This window comes from Ctenocephalides felis, unplaced genomic scaffold (genome assembly GCF_003426905.1).
Source record: "Ctenocephalides felis isolate EL2017-DRISC unplaced genomic scaffold, ASM342690v1 CF-g0.4_SCAFFOLD_00836, whole genome shotgun sequence".
NCBI classification, from domain to species: Eukaryota; Metazoa; Arthropoda; class Insecta; order Siphonaptera; family Pulicidae; genus Ctenocephalides; species Ctenocephalides felis.
In genome coordinates, this window is record NW_020536990.1 from 133 (window position 1) to 18,413 (window position 18,281).

General features: G+C 29.7%; 1 protein-coding gene across 1 annotated transcript; it reads right to left on the reverse strand.

The window, feature by feature from the left end:
* Positions 1 to 2,270: 2,270 nt before the first annotated feature.
* Positions 2,271 to 15,215, reverse strand: LOC113370021 (extensin-1-like). The gene is made up of 5 exons (XM_026610666.1): positions 15,204 to 15,215; positions 15,031 to 15,077; positions 14,378 to 14,889; positions 7,369 to 7,748; positions 2,271 to 2,789 (listed from the first exon to the last, which is right to left on the reverse strand). Exons 1-5 carry the CDS (start codon positions 15,213 to 15,215, stop codon positions 2,271 to 2,273), a joined length of 1,470 nt encoding a protein of 489 aa, XP_026466451.1.
* Positions 15,216 to 18,281: the final 3,066 nt, after the last annotated feature.

Below are 18,281 nucleotides of genomic sequence, written 5' to 3' on the forward strand. Positions count from 1 at the left end.
CTTGAACAGCATTAAAACGTTTTGGAATGTGCAAAAATTGCGAAAGTTAGATGGAAAGAGGAATATTCAATAAAATTATTTTGTATAAATCATTTATATGCGAATTAAAACATTTTTTTATTAATTTGTTTTAATGTATTCTGACATTAAAATCAAAATTAGTATAAAATAAAACAAAAATTTAGTCGATAATAATAATACAATCGAAATTTCATGTTAGTATAATTGTATATTGAGTGCATGTCCCTCATTTTGATATCAAAATTGACATCAAAAATGAGGGACCAGCACAGTTTTCCAATTAAATCGCAAAAATATTTTAATTTTGTTCAAGACCCTATTGAAAAGCGCCTATTACTACTTACCCCTGTTACATAAAGCTCTTATATTCCCTCTATTATGTTTTTCTGGGGTAATTAATCATGTAAACAAAATTTATTAACTTCCCGTATGGTAAGTTATTGTATTCGTCCAAAATCGAAACTGAAAATGTTCGCATATCATCACGTTTTAAAGGTCTCTGAACATTTTGGCAGACCTTAAAAAAGTTGATTTGTGTGCGTGTATGTATAGATAGAATTTTTTGTCTACGTTTTCGGGCACAAAGATCAACCGATTTGAATAATTCCAAAAACATTTATTTTTCATTTGACTCTTACTGATAGGTGCTGATTAGTTTTTGGCAAAAGACATGTCCAGCCGTTTCGGAGAGCAAAAATTTGAATAAAGAGCAAACAGTACAGAAAATAGAACATAAGTTTTTGAGAGAACATACCATCCGAATTGAATAATTCAAAAAACATTCAGTTTTTGGCAAAAACAGGAGCTGAAGAATAGAGAACGAAGCATCCGATTTAAATGAATCAAAAAACTTTTCTCTTATAATGAAACGATTAGTTTTTGGAGAAGACAAACTTTTTTTTTGTTTTTTTAACTTTCCGTAGGGTAGTTATAGTAATCGCAAAAAAATCAAAAATGAAAATTCTTATATATCTTTACGTTTCAAAGGTTAGAGAAAATGGATGCATGTGTGTGTGTGTCTATCTGTGTATGTGTGTGCGTGTGCGTGTGCGGATACAAATTTTTGTCGACGATTTTGGGAACACCGATCAACCGATTTGAATAATTCAAAAAACATTCGATTTGTATTGATAAGAAGACGTGCTGGATTAAGGATTAGTTTTTTGGCGAAGGTAGGTCTAGCGGTTATGGACTCTCAATAAAAATTAGTTAAAAATGTCATTTGGCGGTCAAAAATGTTTATTGGACATATGTACATCAAAAGAAAAAATTATAGATTATTAGAGTTTTAATAATACGTAAACATTTTGTGTAATTTTTTTGGGATTCCGTAGCAAGATTTTTAATTGGAATTTTAATGGTACGGGAAGTTCCAGCAATTTGCCTTAAGGCACAATGCCATGCACCCCACTAGTTTATTTTTTTCATTCGCAATTTTTTTTTAATATCTAAAACGTGATTCGGATTTTAATTCTAATTCTAACCACAATTCTACAGCTCACTTATATATTTGAAATAAATTTATATAATTTTTAGAAATATGAATTAAGGTCTTTTAATTATAATTCCGCTTGTTTACAATTTGTTTATTTATTTTTCATATAAACATGTCGATATCAAAATTATAAGCTCCGATGTTTTGTCTATAAAATACGAATGATGACAGTTACAGTATTTATAATAGTCTATTTAAAAGAATTTAATATCCCTCGAATATTCTATTACGGTACGGAAAGTTCCAGCAATTTGTCTTAAGACGATGCCATGAACCACTAATTAATAAACATGATACCATCCAGTTTTGTTTTCTCTTATCTCTCTTAAAAAAATCTTATAAAATTTTATCGGCCATCGGGCATCGGGATAAAGAATACTTCCTTATTCAGAAATATTTAATTTTTATATAAAAACAAATGTATTAAATACTTTTTTTCAATATTTTATACTTATTTTTTTAACCACTTTTGAAATTTTCATTATTATCATCTCCATCAAATATATTATATTTTCTTATTTTGTTTGGTTAGAAAAACAAATTTACTAATTATAATTATTATCAATTGTAATTTTGAATTGCAATTAAAAAAATATATTAACCAAAACAAATCACTAGGTATTTTTGCGATTCCATTCTGAAACTTTTGCAACATAAACAAAAAAAAAAAAAAAAAAAACATATGGTTACTTAATAATAGAAACAATTTATTTGTCTTTTTGAACACATTCTAATGGCTTTGGGAAATTGTTCTTTACCATGCTGGGGCGGAGTATGGCAAAGGTGCGTATGATTTAGCCAGCAAAGGGGCGGCATCGTAGTGAGCTGGAGCGGAGTAATGGAGTGGAGCAGCATAAGAAACGTGAGAAAGAGCAGGTTCGGCGTAGTGTGCAGAGTAGGAAAGAGGTGCAGCGTAAGACTTGGCTACATAAGGAGCAGGTGCAAAGTGAGCTGGTGCTGAGTAGGCCAAAGGAGCGACGGCCTTGGCAACAACTGGAGCAGCATAGTGTGCAGCAGGAGCGTAGTGGGAGTATCCGTAGTGAGATGGTGCGTAGTGAGATGAGTAAGACAGAGGAGCTACGGTCTTGGTCACCAATGGAGCAACTGCTGCGTAGCTGTGCAGGGCTGGTGCTGCGTAGCTATGGAGGGCTGGTGCGGCGTAGGCCAAAGGAGCTACAGTCTTAGCCACTAAAGGAGCGTGGGCAGCGTAGCTGTGCAGGCAGGTGCGGCGTAGGCGGATGAGTACAATCCTGCGGATCCCAAGTATCCAGCTCTAGCGACAGCTAGAACAGCAGCGAATAAGAAAAGCTGAAAATAATAAAAATTTAATAAGTTCAACTATTATATTAAGTGCGGCTATATTAATAATATTGTTCTTACTTTGAATGCCATTTTTGTGTTAAGCAGTCGGTGCACAATGTGTGAATTGTATCGGTGAACGAGGTGCGTAAGCTTTTATATGTTTCATATTACGATGAAAACGTTTTTTTACGTAACATGACACATCGCTTTTGACCAAACTGGAGCCGTCGGATATTGCGTATTGAAGAAATTTTGATTACTTTAATATGGAGCAATCAACTTACATTAATTGTATATATGGATATTAATTGTAAACGTATATATATATATATATATATATATATATATATATATATAATGATTTTTTACTGAAATAAATCCCTTTTTTACAAAAAACTATTTATTTAATTTCTCATTTGTAAATAGTTTCTACGTTTTTGTGATATGGAATGTCCCTTTTCTCATAAATTTCGTATTATTTAAACAAATTTGTTTTGAATAAACACTTACTAAAAAAATTGTACAATTACTGAACATGATAATAGTGTTTTAAATTATATAGGTTGCAGTTGCGTATGGTTGCAGTTGCATACACATTGAATGAGTAGAAAAAATTTCATTACATTTTTAGCTTTTTATAGTTTGAGATTATTGATTGTAATTATGATAAGTGTAAAATCTGTTGGGCGTATTTTGTTACCATATTTCACTCATTCTTTTCGATTTTACCATTTATTCTTCGGATTCGAGCTCGCCCATAGGTAAGCAGTTATTAGCAGCCTGTTGTCAAGCAGTAGTGACAACGATTTTCACTTGGAAATGTAAATAGCAATATGTTTGCAAGTGTAAATAACCCTTGCCCGGCATTGCTAAATATAAGTCAGTCCTATTAGATAAATTCTAATAATAGAATCATCAAATATGGATAGATTAACCATTGGGTTATCATCTAAAAATAAGTAGTCAGGTTAAGATTCAACCCAACAGCTCATAAGACTGATCGCTGTTAAGATATGAGGATTTTAAAAAAATCCCTTGGATTAAAAATATAATTTATAGTTTATCATAATAATATTCATATAAATATGTATGTGCACTTAAACATATACACACATTGATTATTGATGTTTCTTGCAAGTTTTACGCGTCTTTTTACTTGCCGGCCTCTCTCGGCGTTTTTCCCTTCTACTGGATAATTGCAATGTAGAGTGCAATAGAGTCGTCAATTCACTAAATAAAGGTGATTTAAATATTGATTTATTGACTTAAGTGTTGTTGACTAGAACAATCAAACAATAAGTAATTAGTTACAAGTACAATTTCTTTTCACATCTACAGCTCGTAAACAATCTGGGAAATCTAAAATCCACAGTTGAAAACAACTATATTAGCCAACTGGCCTAACCTAGTAATATTTTGGTCTAAAATATTGGAGACTTTCTCATAAGATGCTGATAAAAATATTTGAATTTGTGTAAGTTTATACAAAATATGTTATTTGTTGAAATTTTGAGCAAAGCTTTTGCAGAATTATAACATGTATTTCTGTATTGTATTTGAATATACAGCACATGTAGTATAGTTGCAGTATGTATGATGAAATATATAGAACTTGTTAGGATGCGTCCATTAATCACATGAGGCTTAAAGGAGGAAAGGGAGGTTTGACAAAAAATCACGAATAATCACGTAGTGGGAAGGGGGGTCTAGCAAGATATCACGCGTATTTATTTTTACCTGAATTTTAAAAAATGCTAAATTTGTCCTAAGTGCTAAATATACACGTGATGTTTCCTGGGGGAGGGGGGTAATTTTAAATATCACCAAGGGGAAAAGAGGTCCAAAAATGCTGAAAGCAATCGCGTGATTAATGGACGTCCCCTATAATTAGTGTAATTTGAATTAAATGGCGTTTATATTGATATGAAAAAATACTAAATTATGGGATAAAGCGGGGCTTAAGGTTCCACTACCAATACTATACTACGTGTGAGTAAAGTTAGGTTAGGCTTGAAATTCCACTACCAATATCTCAAAAGAACTAAGGTTAGATTTGATTAAACAACAATATTTAATGGTAGATGGAAAATGCTGTGTAATCTGCCGTAGTCTTAAATAGTGCGATTTCGCTACCAGCAGACGACCAAGCCATATTATAAATTTTGTAGCGAATTGTCTGATGATGGATTCTTCTGACAAAGTTCCATATAAAGGTTGTATCCAGTGCGATCTTTATAAGATATATGCCCATAAAATTTGTTTCAAACAGAAGTTGTATTCATTTTATTTTTAATAATTGTATTTCAATAAGCAATTATTCTAATTATGATAAATTGAACACAAATACATTAAATTAATTAATGTATTAAATCAATTAATTGCATTTTAAAAAAGAGTATAGACTAAAATTTAAAGCTAGATTTTAAGAAAATTAATATATATTTGGGGATGCTTGATGAGAATATGAATTTTTTGTGTAGGTGTAATTGATCAATACCAATGATTAATGCAGTCAAACTTCATAAACACATAAAAAGCTTTTCTGGAATATTCTCATGCGAATAGTTCTACAATACAGCAACTTTCATTAAACTAATTTTACTGAACTATTTATTGGTTATAATTAGCCGCCATTTCGTTGTATTCAAAAGTAGAGTTCTATTTACAGATTTTCTATATAACAGTGAGGTAAAAATGAAACTCGTGAGAGGACTTCATTAATACTTTAGTAATTAATTTGATTTACCAATTATTACTTTATCAAAGATTAATCAACTCAAATTTTTTAACATTTCGTGTACAACTTTTTGTATTACAAAACCGTTCACTATTATTATCAATATTAATGTTATCAATGTCAATGTCAATATTATCATTAGTATAAAATTCATAAAATACTTTTTCTTTGAAATATTATTTTTACTTTACTAGATCAAGGATCAATTATATCTTTTTTGTTATGTGATAACAATTATTCAGAAACTTTTGTTCGGCTTATTTATTTGATGAAATTTCTTTGGTGTGAGCGGTAGGAAGGGGTATTTTCACTTGAAAACATATTTTTGATCTACATTTCTCTAGTGAGAATAGAGATCACTACTGCTTGACATCAAAACGCATGCAACTGATTTGAACTCTAAACTTTGTGGTTGTAAAGCATCACATACTCTCCGAAATTTATATAATATTATGTAAATAAACATGTGTTATATTACTACATTAGTAGATAAATTATTATCTACATTGGCTTGTTTTAATAATCTTAATTTATAGCTTAATTTATACTCGTACACATTTTACTCATTTGATCTACAGATAATTTTTAACTAGTAGTTTTACCTAGAAGTTATATCAATCGCAACTAAAATCGGAAATGAAAATGTTTCTGAACATTTTGGCATACATTAAAAAAATTGGATGTATGTGTGTATGTATGTAGATATTTATAAGTAAAACGTTCAAAATTTTCAAAAAAATTCAAAATATAAACTAGTGGGGTGCATGGCATCGTGCCTTGAGGCAAATTTATGGAACTTCCCGTACCGTAATTAAATATCTTGGTACGGAACCAAAAAAAATCACACAAAATGTGTACACATTGATAAAATCTCTATAAAATATCTGATAATTTGATATACATCCAATAAACATTTTTGACCTCAAAATGACATATTTTTAACTTATTTTTATTGAGAGTCCATAACCGCTAGACCTGCTTTCCCAAAAATTTAATCAGTTCTTCATCTTGTCAATACAAGTAAAATCTTTCTTGAATTATTAAAATCGGAAGCTCCGTTCTCTTAAAAACTGCCATTTTTTGCACATTTAGCTCTGTATCTCCGAAACCGCTGGACCTGTCTTTGCCGAAAACTAATCACTTCTGTTTCCCGTCATTACGCATTGAATGTTTTTTGAACCATTCAAATCGTCAAATTGTATCCATACATACATACACACACACAAACACACATCCATTTTTTCTGAGGTATACCAAAATGTTCAGAAACCTTCAAAACGTCGAGAAATGCAAAAAAATTTAATTTCGATTATTGGACGATTACAATAACTTACCCTACGGGAAGTTAATGAACAATCAATCAATCAAAACGATTGTCAACAGATGCCTTTTGAATAGTGTTTTAAATTTTTTAAAATCGGTTCAAGTATTTTGTGAAAATTTGGACAAAATATTTTGCACTTTTTGCTAATTATATGAAATGCTCTTCTCACAAAAGTAATCAAGACGAGTCTTTATCTATTTTCATCGAAGAGCCAAAAATCTTATCACATACACTTACACACACCCATACATTTTCCAATTTTGAGAAAATATAAAATTAGAGTGTTGGATTTTCTGGAGAATATGAACTATTCGTGCAGTTAATAAAATATAACAATAATTAAATAAATCTTTCAACTTTAAATTAAATTTATTTGTTTTAAAAAATTATTATAAATAATAACAGTCAAAACATGGCGATGTTTTCGTATTGCACTTAATGATGGTAAGATGCGTAGTGAGCTGGTGCGGCGTATGCCAAAGGAGCTACAGCTTTAGCTACAACTGGGGCTGGAGCTGCGTAGTGGGCAGTGGCGTAGTGAGCTGGGGCGGCGTAGGCAACTGGAGCAACGGCCTTGGCAACGACTGGGGCGGCATAGTGAGCTGGGGCGGCGTAGGCAACTGGGGCTACGGCTTTGGCTACTACTGGGGCTGGTGCAGCGTAAGAGTAGTGGTCAAAGTGAGCTGGTGCAGAGTAGGATAAAGTTTTGGCTACAACTGGAGCAGCGTAGTGAGCTGGTGCAGCGTAGGCGAATGAAGCTGGAGCGGCGTAGGCCAATGGAGCTACAGATTTAGCTACAACTGGGGCGGCGGCGTAGTGAGCTGGGGCATAAGCTACTGGGGCAACAGCTTTAGCGACGACTGGTGCTGAGTAGTGAGTGGTGGCGTAGTCGAAGTGAGCTGGTGCGGCGTAGTGTGCTGGTGCAGCGTAGTGTGCAGGGGCGGCGTAGGCTACTGGAGCAGATAAAGTCTTTGCGACAACTGGAGCAGCGGCGTAGGCGTGCACTGCGGGTGCGGTGTAGCTATGAGAGTAGCTGTGAGAAGATGCTGCTGGCAGATCTACGACTCCGGCTCTGGCGATGGCCACAACGGCGGCGAATACGAAAAGCTGGAGAGATAAGAAATATTTATTAATGTAAATTTCATAATTATACATTTGTTATTGTAATAAATAATTAATTTTAGATAAAATAAATTTTACAGTAGATTTTCTTACTAAGAAACTTTTTCATTTAAAATATATTTTATAATATACCTTGAATGCCATGTTGAGGTGTTTGTTGTACGAAAGATGAAATTCGATTATACTCTGTACGATAAAACAAGCTCTTTTATATGAACCGCGCGTGCAGTTGTATTTACGCAACAATACATCGGAACAATCACTACAAAATTTAAACGTTCGCAGAATAGTGAAGAGTATGAGACATTGCTAAAAAACTACTTGTGAAATAGTTAATTTAAATTAACAAGATTGTATCTGTATTGATATACATTTTTTTAATTTTTGTTTTTTACTCTAGATGTATTTGCATTAACAACTTTCTTTTTAATACTCTTCTCACCAGATGTAATTTATATAATATAATTTCTTTATTATGAATAGTCTATATAGATCATCAGCATCAACCCACATGTATAAAAATTCAAATAGTAAATTATTTGGAAATAACCGTATATAAATTATATATACATATATAAATATTTATATATGTTTATTATAAAATACCGTTGATAATTTACGTATACCTACACAGATTACACATATACATCCATATACATATCTATGTATATATAATGTATTAATGATAAAGTATTTAATGAAATAATAATAATTATTATTACTACAACTTCTTAAATCATACTAACTTTTGGACTATTTACATTTTATAAATGGGTGATATTAACTAAAAAAACTAATAATAGACTTAAAATTTGTCCTATATAATTTTATTTAATTTTAAAGTAAATTATCTTATTAAGTATATAAGATAATCTTTATTTATTTTGCAAAAGGACAAGTTAAAATGATTGTTGTGAATAATTTTATAAAGGGGTAAAAAGTAATTTCAACAATTTAATAATTCATCAAAGAAAATGGTACATAAAAGAATTATACTTCCCTAAAAGTACATAAAATTTCTAGTTCTATATTATTTTATGTACAAACATTTGGTACTTACAAACATTTGTACATTATTAAAAGATATTTATATGATTTATACCGGCTAATTCCATTATGCTACAGTTTCAAAAATAAACAATGTAAAATATTTTTTTGTAATTTATTTTTTTTGTAATCCCGTTTTTCTTCCATTTGATTTTTCAATTACTGCATAGCTGTAGGGTACAGCGGGGCTTATAGGTCCGCGAGTATAAAGGTACATAACCAATATTTCAAAAACAAATAAAGTTAGGATATTTTCAACAACAATATTTGGAAAGCACAACAATAATATTTGAGGGGAAAAGATGTAATAGCAGCCACTACCTTAATTACTAACAAAAGTATGTTCTTGCGTTGTTAGTTTTTTGGATGTGAGCGCTGTTGTTTAGTTTACGAGTTCTTAATATAATTTTTAAGTATAAGTTATTTAATTGTTTCATAAGAATATAAAAGTTGAATTTCAAATTAGATTTAACAAATGCTTTTATATAACATTTATAATAATTCACATGTGGGTAGATTACAAGTAGCAATTAAACCTTTACCCTGGCAAAGGTGTAAACAATAAAAAATAGTAAATGAAAACACAAATTTTGTCAAAGAAATCCATTTTGCAAAGAGATAAATTAAATTAATAGTTATTTCAACCCTTCAGATGGATATTAATGTTATATACTTTAAATTTATATTTTGCATTGGTTAAATATTTGTCTATTATTTTGTTAAATTATTTTTGCATTGGTTGAATAATTTGTCTATTATTTTGTTAAATTATTTTTGCATTAGTTAAATAATTTGACTATTATTTCGTGAAATTTCTTTAAAATTAAAAATAAGACATTTTATTTGTTTGCTCATGGTCTGTTTCTTTTTACCCAGCCTATGGGGTATAAAAGGACAGATGGCAAATTCAAGAAAAATAGTAAAAAACATATTTCTATGATTAGGAATTAACTGGTAATTTTACGGAACTGTAGTTTGATAGTTGTTTGCTTGATACGTGTAATATATTGTTTTGTAGTTCATTTGTTTTAGTATAATTACTGAAAATCATATTGAACTTTTGTGCCCTGCCCTACCTTATATTACAGTATTTGTAGCTTTTAAAAAATATAGATTTTTTTTAATAATGGATAATATTTACTAATAATTTTAATTTTATAAATCACCGAATAGTATGATATGTACCTAAATATCATATCAATCAAGGTGTAACTTCACATATTTGAAAAATAAATCTCTAAACAAGAAATGCAAACGCTAAAATATACAACATCAACATTCATTTTTTTTGTAATGATATATTGGAATATTTCAGAATAGCATCGCTATGTTTTTAACTTTAAAATTTTCAACATAATTTATAGAAATAAATTCTACATCCTTTTGTGTTCTGTCCAAATTTTATTTAATTAGTACGGAATTTAGAAGCTTGTTGTAAAAATTAATATATCTTAAGGTCTACGAAATAAATATGGATAGTTGCTGTAACTATTACTCTACCAAATCACCAAAGTAAAAATAATTTCACAATAGTTGTTCATTATTTTACAATTATTTAATTTATAGAAAAGGTGAGGTGTCACAACTTACCCTCTGTTTGGGGCTAGTTGTAACATCTATTGGAGCAAGTAGTATTGACAAAACGTATCAATAATGCCTGTGATTATTTATGCATCCTCATTTTTAAGAAAATTTACTTGTTTCTTAGTAATTCTTTATATGAATTTTTATCATGAGTTATCGTAAACTACAATCAATATGTTAATACAAATAAAATATATAGTGTATCCTGTAATATAAAAACTATACATTCCACCCATATCTTTTTTACTTCTATATATAATTCTTGCAAGTTACAAAGAGTATGTTCCAATTAACCCCAGGTGTGATTTCTTTACAATAATCAAGATAACTATATTTATACAATTTAGCAATTACAAAAATTATTACAAATAGTCAAACATTAATAAATTTAAAAAGATATAAGAAATATAAAATTTAAAATTATTCCAAAATAATAACGCAAACCGAAACTTTATTACCGAAAATGTCTGACCTGCACAGTTCTGTATATTAAGGCCTGTGGGACAATGTTATGCAGGTTTACATATACAATGGAGACAAAAAATATTTTAATATCAATTAAGATCCTATTGAAAAACGCTTGTTACTATTCTATATAAAAGATCAAATTTATTTCTCCAAATAAATGTTCATGTATAATGCATTCCAAAACCGTCATAGTTTCAGCACATTGCAATGTTTATCACGTACTAGAAATGCTTTTTAATATCGCTTTCGTTTACCTATACATTGTAAGAAATTTGGCTATAAATGTTTGTCGTGATATTCGAATGTCGATTGTTTGTTCCTGGTGGATAGAAAAACATCATCGTGGGTGACATGCACATTTTAAATACAACTTATTACACGGTTGCGTTTTGATTGAAACAGATACTTATGTAATAGATACATATAAAGGAAATTAGGCTAAAATTTTGCAATTTGGAACGAAAAACGAGGATAGAAACTATTTCCTGTAATATTTAAAAAAATATAAATTGCTATTGATTTTCAATAATTGTGTATGGACGTTTTTTAAATTTATTGTGTTGACCATAAAAACAAATATTTTCATAGCATTAAGCCTTTGTATCAGAAGGTTGCTACCCCGAGGAGAACAAAATTTAATAGATTGAAAATAGTTTTGGTATTAAAATTAATTTAGTATATAGTGATGATATAGTATACAAAAATATAACAAAAAAAATTATATGTTTTATAACACATACAGTTTTTTTGTTGGATGTGCGTAAGTTCACTGAATTAATTAACAATTTAACTTTCTTAATATAGTCGTAGACGTTATCATGTACAAGTAACCAAAAGCCAGATGTTTTAGTTTTCTATAATTAAAAATTTAATATATCCAAATGATACAAAAAAATTTGAAAGAAAAGGAATTAAACGCAAATATTTTTATTTTGGCTGACTACATTTAGCGGCATATATTTGCTATTATCAACTATAAAAATATATAATGACTTCAATTAGTTATAAATGTGCAACAATAATAAAATTATTTCAGGGTCAATAACATTCTGGCTTTGAAATAAACTTTGTATTGCCTAACATTTTTATATCGCTCAAGTTTGTAATAATATAAATTTTTTATGACTTATAATTTTTAAATAGTATAGTAAGTTCAAGAATAAAATATATATTTATATTTTTTCAAATAGTTCAATTAATGTATATAAAATTCTATAGATAATTCAAATAGTTCAATTTGAATATACGACCCAATTATTTTTCTTATTATTTGATATATTTGGAGATTTAAAAAGCCTAAATAAGTATTTGATATATTTTTTTCATAAGTATCAATTTTTTCTTAAATATCTTGGCAATTTCTAAAACTAAATGAACATAATTTTTTTGCGCATTTGTTTATTACACTTTCAAGCAGAAATAAGGAATGCTTCTGATATTTATTTTTAAAATTGATATGCATTTTCAATATAAAAAATTGCCCCTTTAATTCTGTGTCAATCATTTTGGATCCTTGATACTCAAAGTGAGTTTGATTACCAGTTTTTGCAATATAAATCATTGCCAATGTCATAAAGTTGATGTGCTGCTTTTGTAGTGATATAAATACTTTTATCAACGTGAAATACGCTTCAATGAGTGACTTAAATGTTAAGACCGGTCCCAAATATGGTAACTTCCTTAAAGCCTTGTTTGTACATTGCTTGGCGTTTTAAAATAGTTGATTTTGTTAATTATATGTAAACTATGATGAAAATACGAGATGATGAAAATAATAGATTTCAAATTCTATAAAACAATTATATGATACACACGCTATCAACTTCGTATAATTAAGTTCTAAGTATTTAATGTAGCTTTTATGATTTTTGTTGCAGATAAATTAATCTTGAAATTACTATGTAATTTTGCATCTATTTATTTGGGCAACTTTTAATATAAAATGCGCGTATGAAATATATATGTTTAGTTTTATACAATAATCAATAATCTATGGGAGCTACTAAATTTTTGTAACAGTTTTATTATTTTTAAATTAACTCATTTATCTTGAGATCCACTGACTATATTTCTATAAAATAGGGATCAATAGTTACTGTAATTTTTTCTGTAGCAAATTAAATAGAAATAATTCCACAACTGTTATTATTATTTCACAGTTACTCAATTTTGAGCTAGTTGTAATTTCTAAAAAACAACAATAATGCCTCTGATATTTTTTTCTTTACTCATTTTGAAGCAAATTGACTTGTTTTTGAGTAATTTCTGTCGTACATCAACGAATCAACAAACTAATCAATACAAATAAAATATGTTCCATGTGAAATGAATTTGTATCATTATAAATCACTGTGAACTACAATTAATATTATAATAGAAATAAAAGATATTGGTCTTCTGTAACACAATTTAGATTTGCCCACATCTTACAAACTATTCATTTCATTCAAGCTTTATAATTATTATATGTTACAACTAGCCCCGGGATTTCAGTAAAATTTTATTTCAATTAACCCCAGGTGCGATCAATGTTATTTTTTACCAAGCAAGATATTTCTAAAGAATTTCTAGAGAAACCAAAAAATTTCTTGTGTGTAAGGATTTTATGTACGAGTATTATAGACAATAATAATAAAAACAATAAACACACAAATTTTTCTTTTTTAAATAAAATTAACAATATTTGTTTGGCCCATCTTTTGCTAATTTACTTATATAACTATAATGTTTTTTCTCAAAACTTCGAGATATTATTTTCAAATACTAGCAAATCCAAGATAATGTCTAATTCAAAAGACGATTTTTGACTTTTGAATAATATAATAAGTACCGCATAGAACAAGTCCATCATTTTCAATGCATTTATTATTATTTTCAGAAATATTTTCAAGCTTGCAAAACTTTAATTTGATATTTAAATAACGCATAGAAGAAAAAGTGCGGGCTTCTAGAATGAAAATTATGAAAGCTGTTAAAAATGAGAAAATAAACAAAATGTTAATAGATAGAATCTGTTAAATGTTTTTTCATGCAATTAAAGGTAGCCCTGCTTTTTCTATTTTTCAATCTTATACTAATTTAATCATTTTTAATATTCTAATTTAATTAAATGTTATTTATAAAATAACATTAAATATTAAAATTCGCATTTTAATTTTTTTACTAAATTTATTTCATATTTACAATTTTATTTAATTTTTTAATAATTTAGAGTCGAATTTATGAATGATAATTTAGTGGTGGTAGGTAGTGGCGGCATAATGAGCTGGAGCAGCAGCGTATGCTACTGGGGCGACAGCCTTGGCTACGACTGGGGCAGCGGCGTAGAGGGCTGGGGCGGGGTAGTGAGCTGGGGCAGCGTAAGCAACTGGAGCTACGGCTTTAGCTACAACTGGAGCGGCATAGTGGGCTGGTGCAGCGTAGGCTACTGGAGCAGCAACTTTGGCGACAACTGGGGCAGCAACTTTGGCAACGACTGGAGCAGCGACCTTCACGTGCAGGGGTTCACGGTGTACGACAGCATTGAATCCGTGCACATCATCGGCGGTATATTCCACAGTACGTTTGGTGCCATCGGCATCTACAACAGAGTAAGATCCTTGTACGGCGTCACCATTGCGGGTTTCGTGCTGGCTCTTGGAGTCTCCGGTCAAAGGGTCTTGCACGGAGTATCCGTAGCTGTATTGTGGGGGTGCTTCGTATTCTACAGTTTTAACTACAGCTTTGGCAACTGGAGCAGCGGCATAAGCTACAGGTGCTACGGCTTTGGCCAACACTGGAGCGGGTGCATAGTGGGCTGGTGCGGCGTAAGATACTGGAGCTACGGCTTTGGCTACGATTGGTGCAGCGAATTGGGCTGGAGCTGCGTAGGCAAAGGGAGCAGGTGCAGGTGCGGCGTATGCTACAGGAGCCGCAGCGTATGGAGCCGGTACTACTCCGGCTTTAGCGATAGCCACTACAGCGGCGAACACGAATAGCTGGAAAGAAAATATTTCAATTTACTAACAAACACAAAAACACTGTCACTAAATCCTGTTGTTATCGTTTTTTGTATAATAATATTTTTATTTGAATCACAATTAAATATATTTTCGATCGTGTACCTTGAAGGCCATGGTGAGATGCGTGCTGGACGAGACGCGGGTTTAGAATCGTATCGAGTAACGGTATACGTCTCTTTTATAGTCATACAGTCTGTTGTCATATGTAACCGTGTACTGGATTAATATCAGCACTGCATATTACGAAATTATATTTCATTTTTTAAATCACGACCTGCTAATGGCATTTTTATGGCAATACTGATACATGACATATATCAACCACTTTTTTATTGTCGCTAACTTAATAATACTTTGAAAAACTGATTTAAAGTCGCTTATAATCACTTAATAGTGAAAATAAATTATTGAATTAAAAATATATCAATTTTTTACAACTGTCTAGTTAAGGACATTTAGCAAATTTGTTGATTTACAGTTGTCAGCCTTAATAGAGACATTGTAAATCATAATGACTTGTCGGAAAAACAACTCAATAGTTGTTTTTTTATTCGTTATAAATAATATTAACAATATTTCAATGATAATAATATAAACTAATAAATATTTTCTTATAAATAATAACTAAGTTACTTCAATCTTCATCAGAAAAATTGTTAATGCGAAAATAATTTTCTATTATTTATACCAGCCAAAGTTTGATCACGAGAAAAACAAATACTTAAAACACTAATAATAGTTGAACTTTCCTCAAAGTGTTTAGGATAAACAACAAAAACTATCAATAGAATACTACTGCGACCATTTATTATCAAATTATTCAATAAAATATGCTAATTTTTTAAAATACTTTCCCAATTATTTGTGTTTGTTAGAATTTTAATTGTTTTTGCAATGTTTAATAGATTTTGTTATAGATAACATAATATTAGGTTTTTGTACTGGTAAAGTTCCAATTTCTTCATTTAGTAATGAAGGTTGCTTAACAAAAAAGTTAAGGTTATTTCATTACATTGTCGAGCCTTGATACGTCGCGATTAACAATAGGTACAAGTGCACAAAGAATCAAGCTTTCAGGAAATTTATCCATCAAATAAATATTGTAGACACCTATCTTCAAAATTAATATATTCTATCTTCATAAAAAAAAAGTTCAATGAAAGTCCTATAAAGCATACAATATATAATTCCGTCTATCTCAACTGTTTTATTTCAACAGAATAATATATATTCCTTATGTATTATTTTCAACATATATTATATTATGTAAGATTCAGTTTTTATAAATATAATTAAAACTATTTCCCATATGCCATCGGTCTTGTGAACTTTTTGAACTTTTTCCTGTTCACAACGAGCGTTCAAATCAATTATCAAGTGCGGCGAAGCATTTACATTATAATTAAATATTTACTTGTCTGAATGAATGAAATTCCGAAAACTTACTTTTATTATGGATGTATTAATATATATATATATATATATATATATATATATACATATTTATATAATATATATGTATATATATATAGAGTTCAAATTTCAATTCTCACCTTTCGGAATATTATTTTTTGGAAATATATTATTATAACTACGTGCAACATCTATAGTTTCTCAATTTGTCAGTCTTGCAATAATTTATATAGAGTAAAAAATCAATTTATTTTGAAAAGCTTATTTATTAACCGCCTAGCTTACCATTAGCACCATGATCTTATAATATAAGCGTTATGATTATTAGTACGGCGGGGCACAAAGATCCAAGTTCACTTTGAGCAATTATATTGTGCAAACCAAAGCAATATTATTACAACAAATAACACATGTCAAACAAACAACTATTTGACTATGTTCAGTAAAACTCCCAGCTAATTCATCATTGTAGATGAATGTGTTTTTTGCTGTTTTTGTCATCTGGTTCTTTTTACTCCGTAGGCCGGGTAGAATGAGACTTTCAATTTCAAAGGGATTTTACGAACTAAAAGCTACATTATTCAACCAATGCAAAATATAAATTTCATGAAAACATTTATTAGAGAGTTAATAAATGTTTCCACTGTATATAACCTTGATCAGGTATTTTGTCGAAACATTTATCAGCAGAGTTGGAATAACTATTTATATAATTTGTCTCTTAGAAAATAGCTTTCTTTAGCTTAATTTACTTTTTTATTTACTATTTTTTATTGCTACACCTTTACCAGTGTATAGATTCAGTTGGTCTTTTTTTCCCACCCACGTGTAAGCTTTTATAGAGGTTATATAAAAACTGTCAAATTTAACTTGAAACTAACAATATATCTATAAAACAATTAAATAACATAAACTTGAAAATTAAATTAAGGTCTCGTAAATTAAACAACAGTGCTCACAGACAAAGAAACTAACAACATAAGTAAATACTGGGGATTGCTATTTTTCTCCCAATAGCAACAACATAAAAATCTAGATGATGGCTATATATCTTTTCCTATACTTTTAAATACTGTTGTTAAAAAACTCTAAACTGGAGGGCTTTTCCATGAATATTTTTTTGTTCAATTTCATGGTTGTGTTTGCAACGCTTTTATTTTTGTATTAATTTGGTTTCGCTAATTAGGCGGATTAGCCATAATTTGCAATTCAATGACGATTTTATTAAACATCGATAATTTTATATTTATGTATAAGTCATGACACACTTATGGATATAATTTGATATAAATTGGAGCTAATTTGCTTCATTTAACTTTACTTGTTTTTAAGATATAGGTGGTCAACTTTTCACTCGCGGATCTTTAAGACCCCTCTCTACCCTATCTGCAAACAAATCCAAATCTAACAGAGTAGATAAAATTTTTGTTTTATATAATTTAAATATTAGCAATTGATATATTAATGAGTAAATAGATGAAATACCAGATACAAAGTAAATAAAAAATACTATAGATAAACTTTAAGTTTTACATGAGACTTTTTTTGTATGATATCAATTTGTTTTATGCTGTGTGTTTTTTCTTACATTGTTTTTTTATCGAAAGGTAACATTACCTAAAATGTTCAATTTTAAAATTTTGGTTCTACTTGGTCCTACTTAAGCGATCTTACATGCCATAAGAAAAGTTAGAAATCGTACATATAACTCGTATCTATCAACCTGGGTTTGCATATGAATAAATAAATAAATGAATTATTGAAATA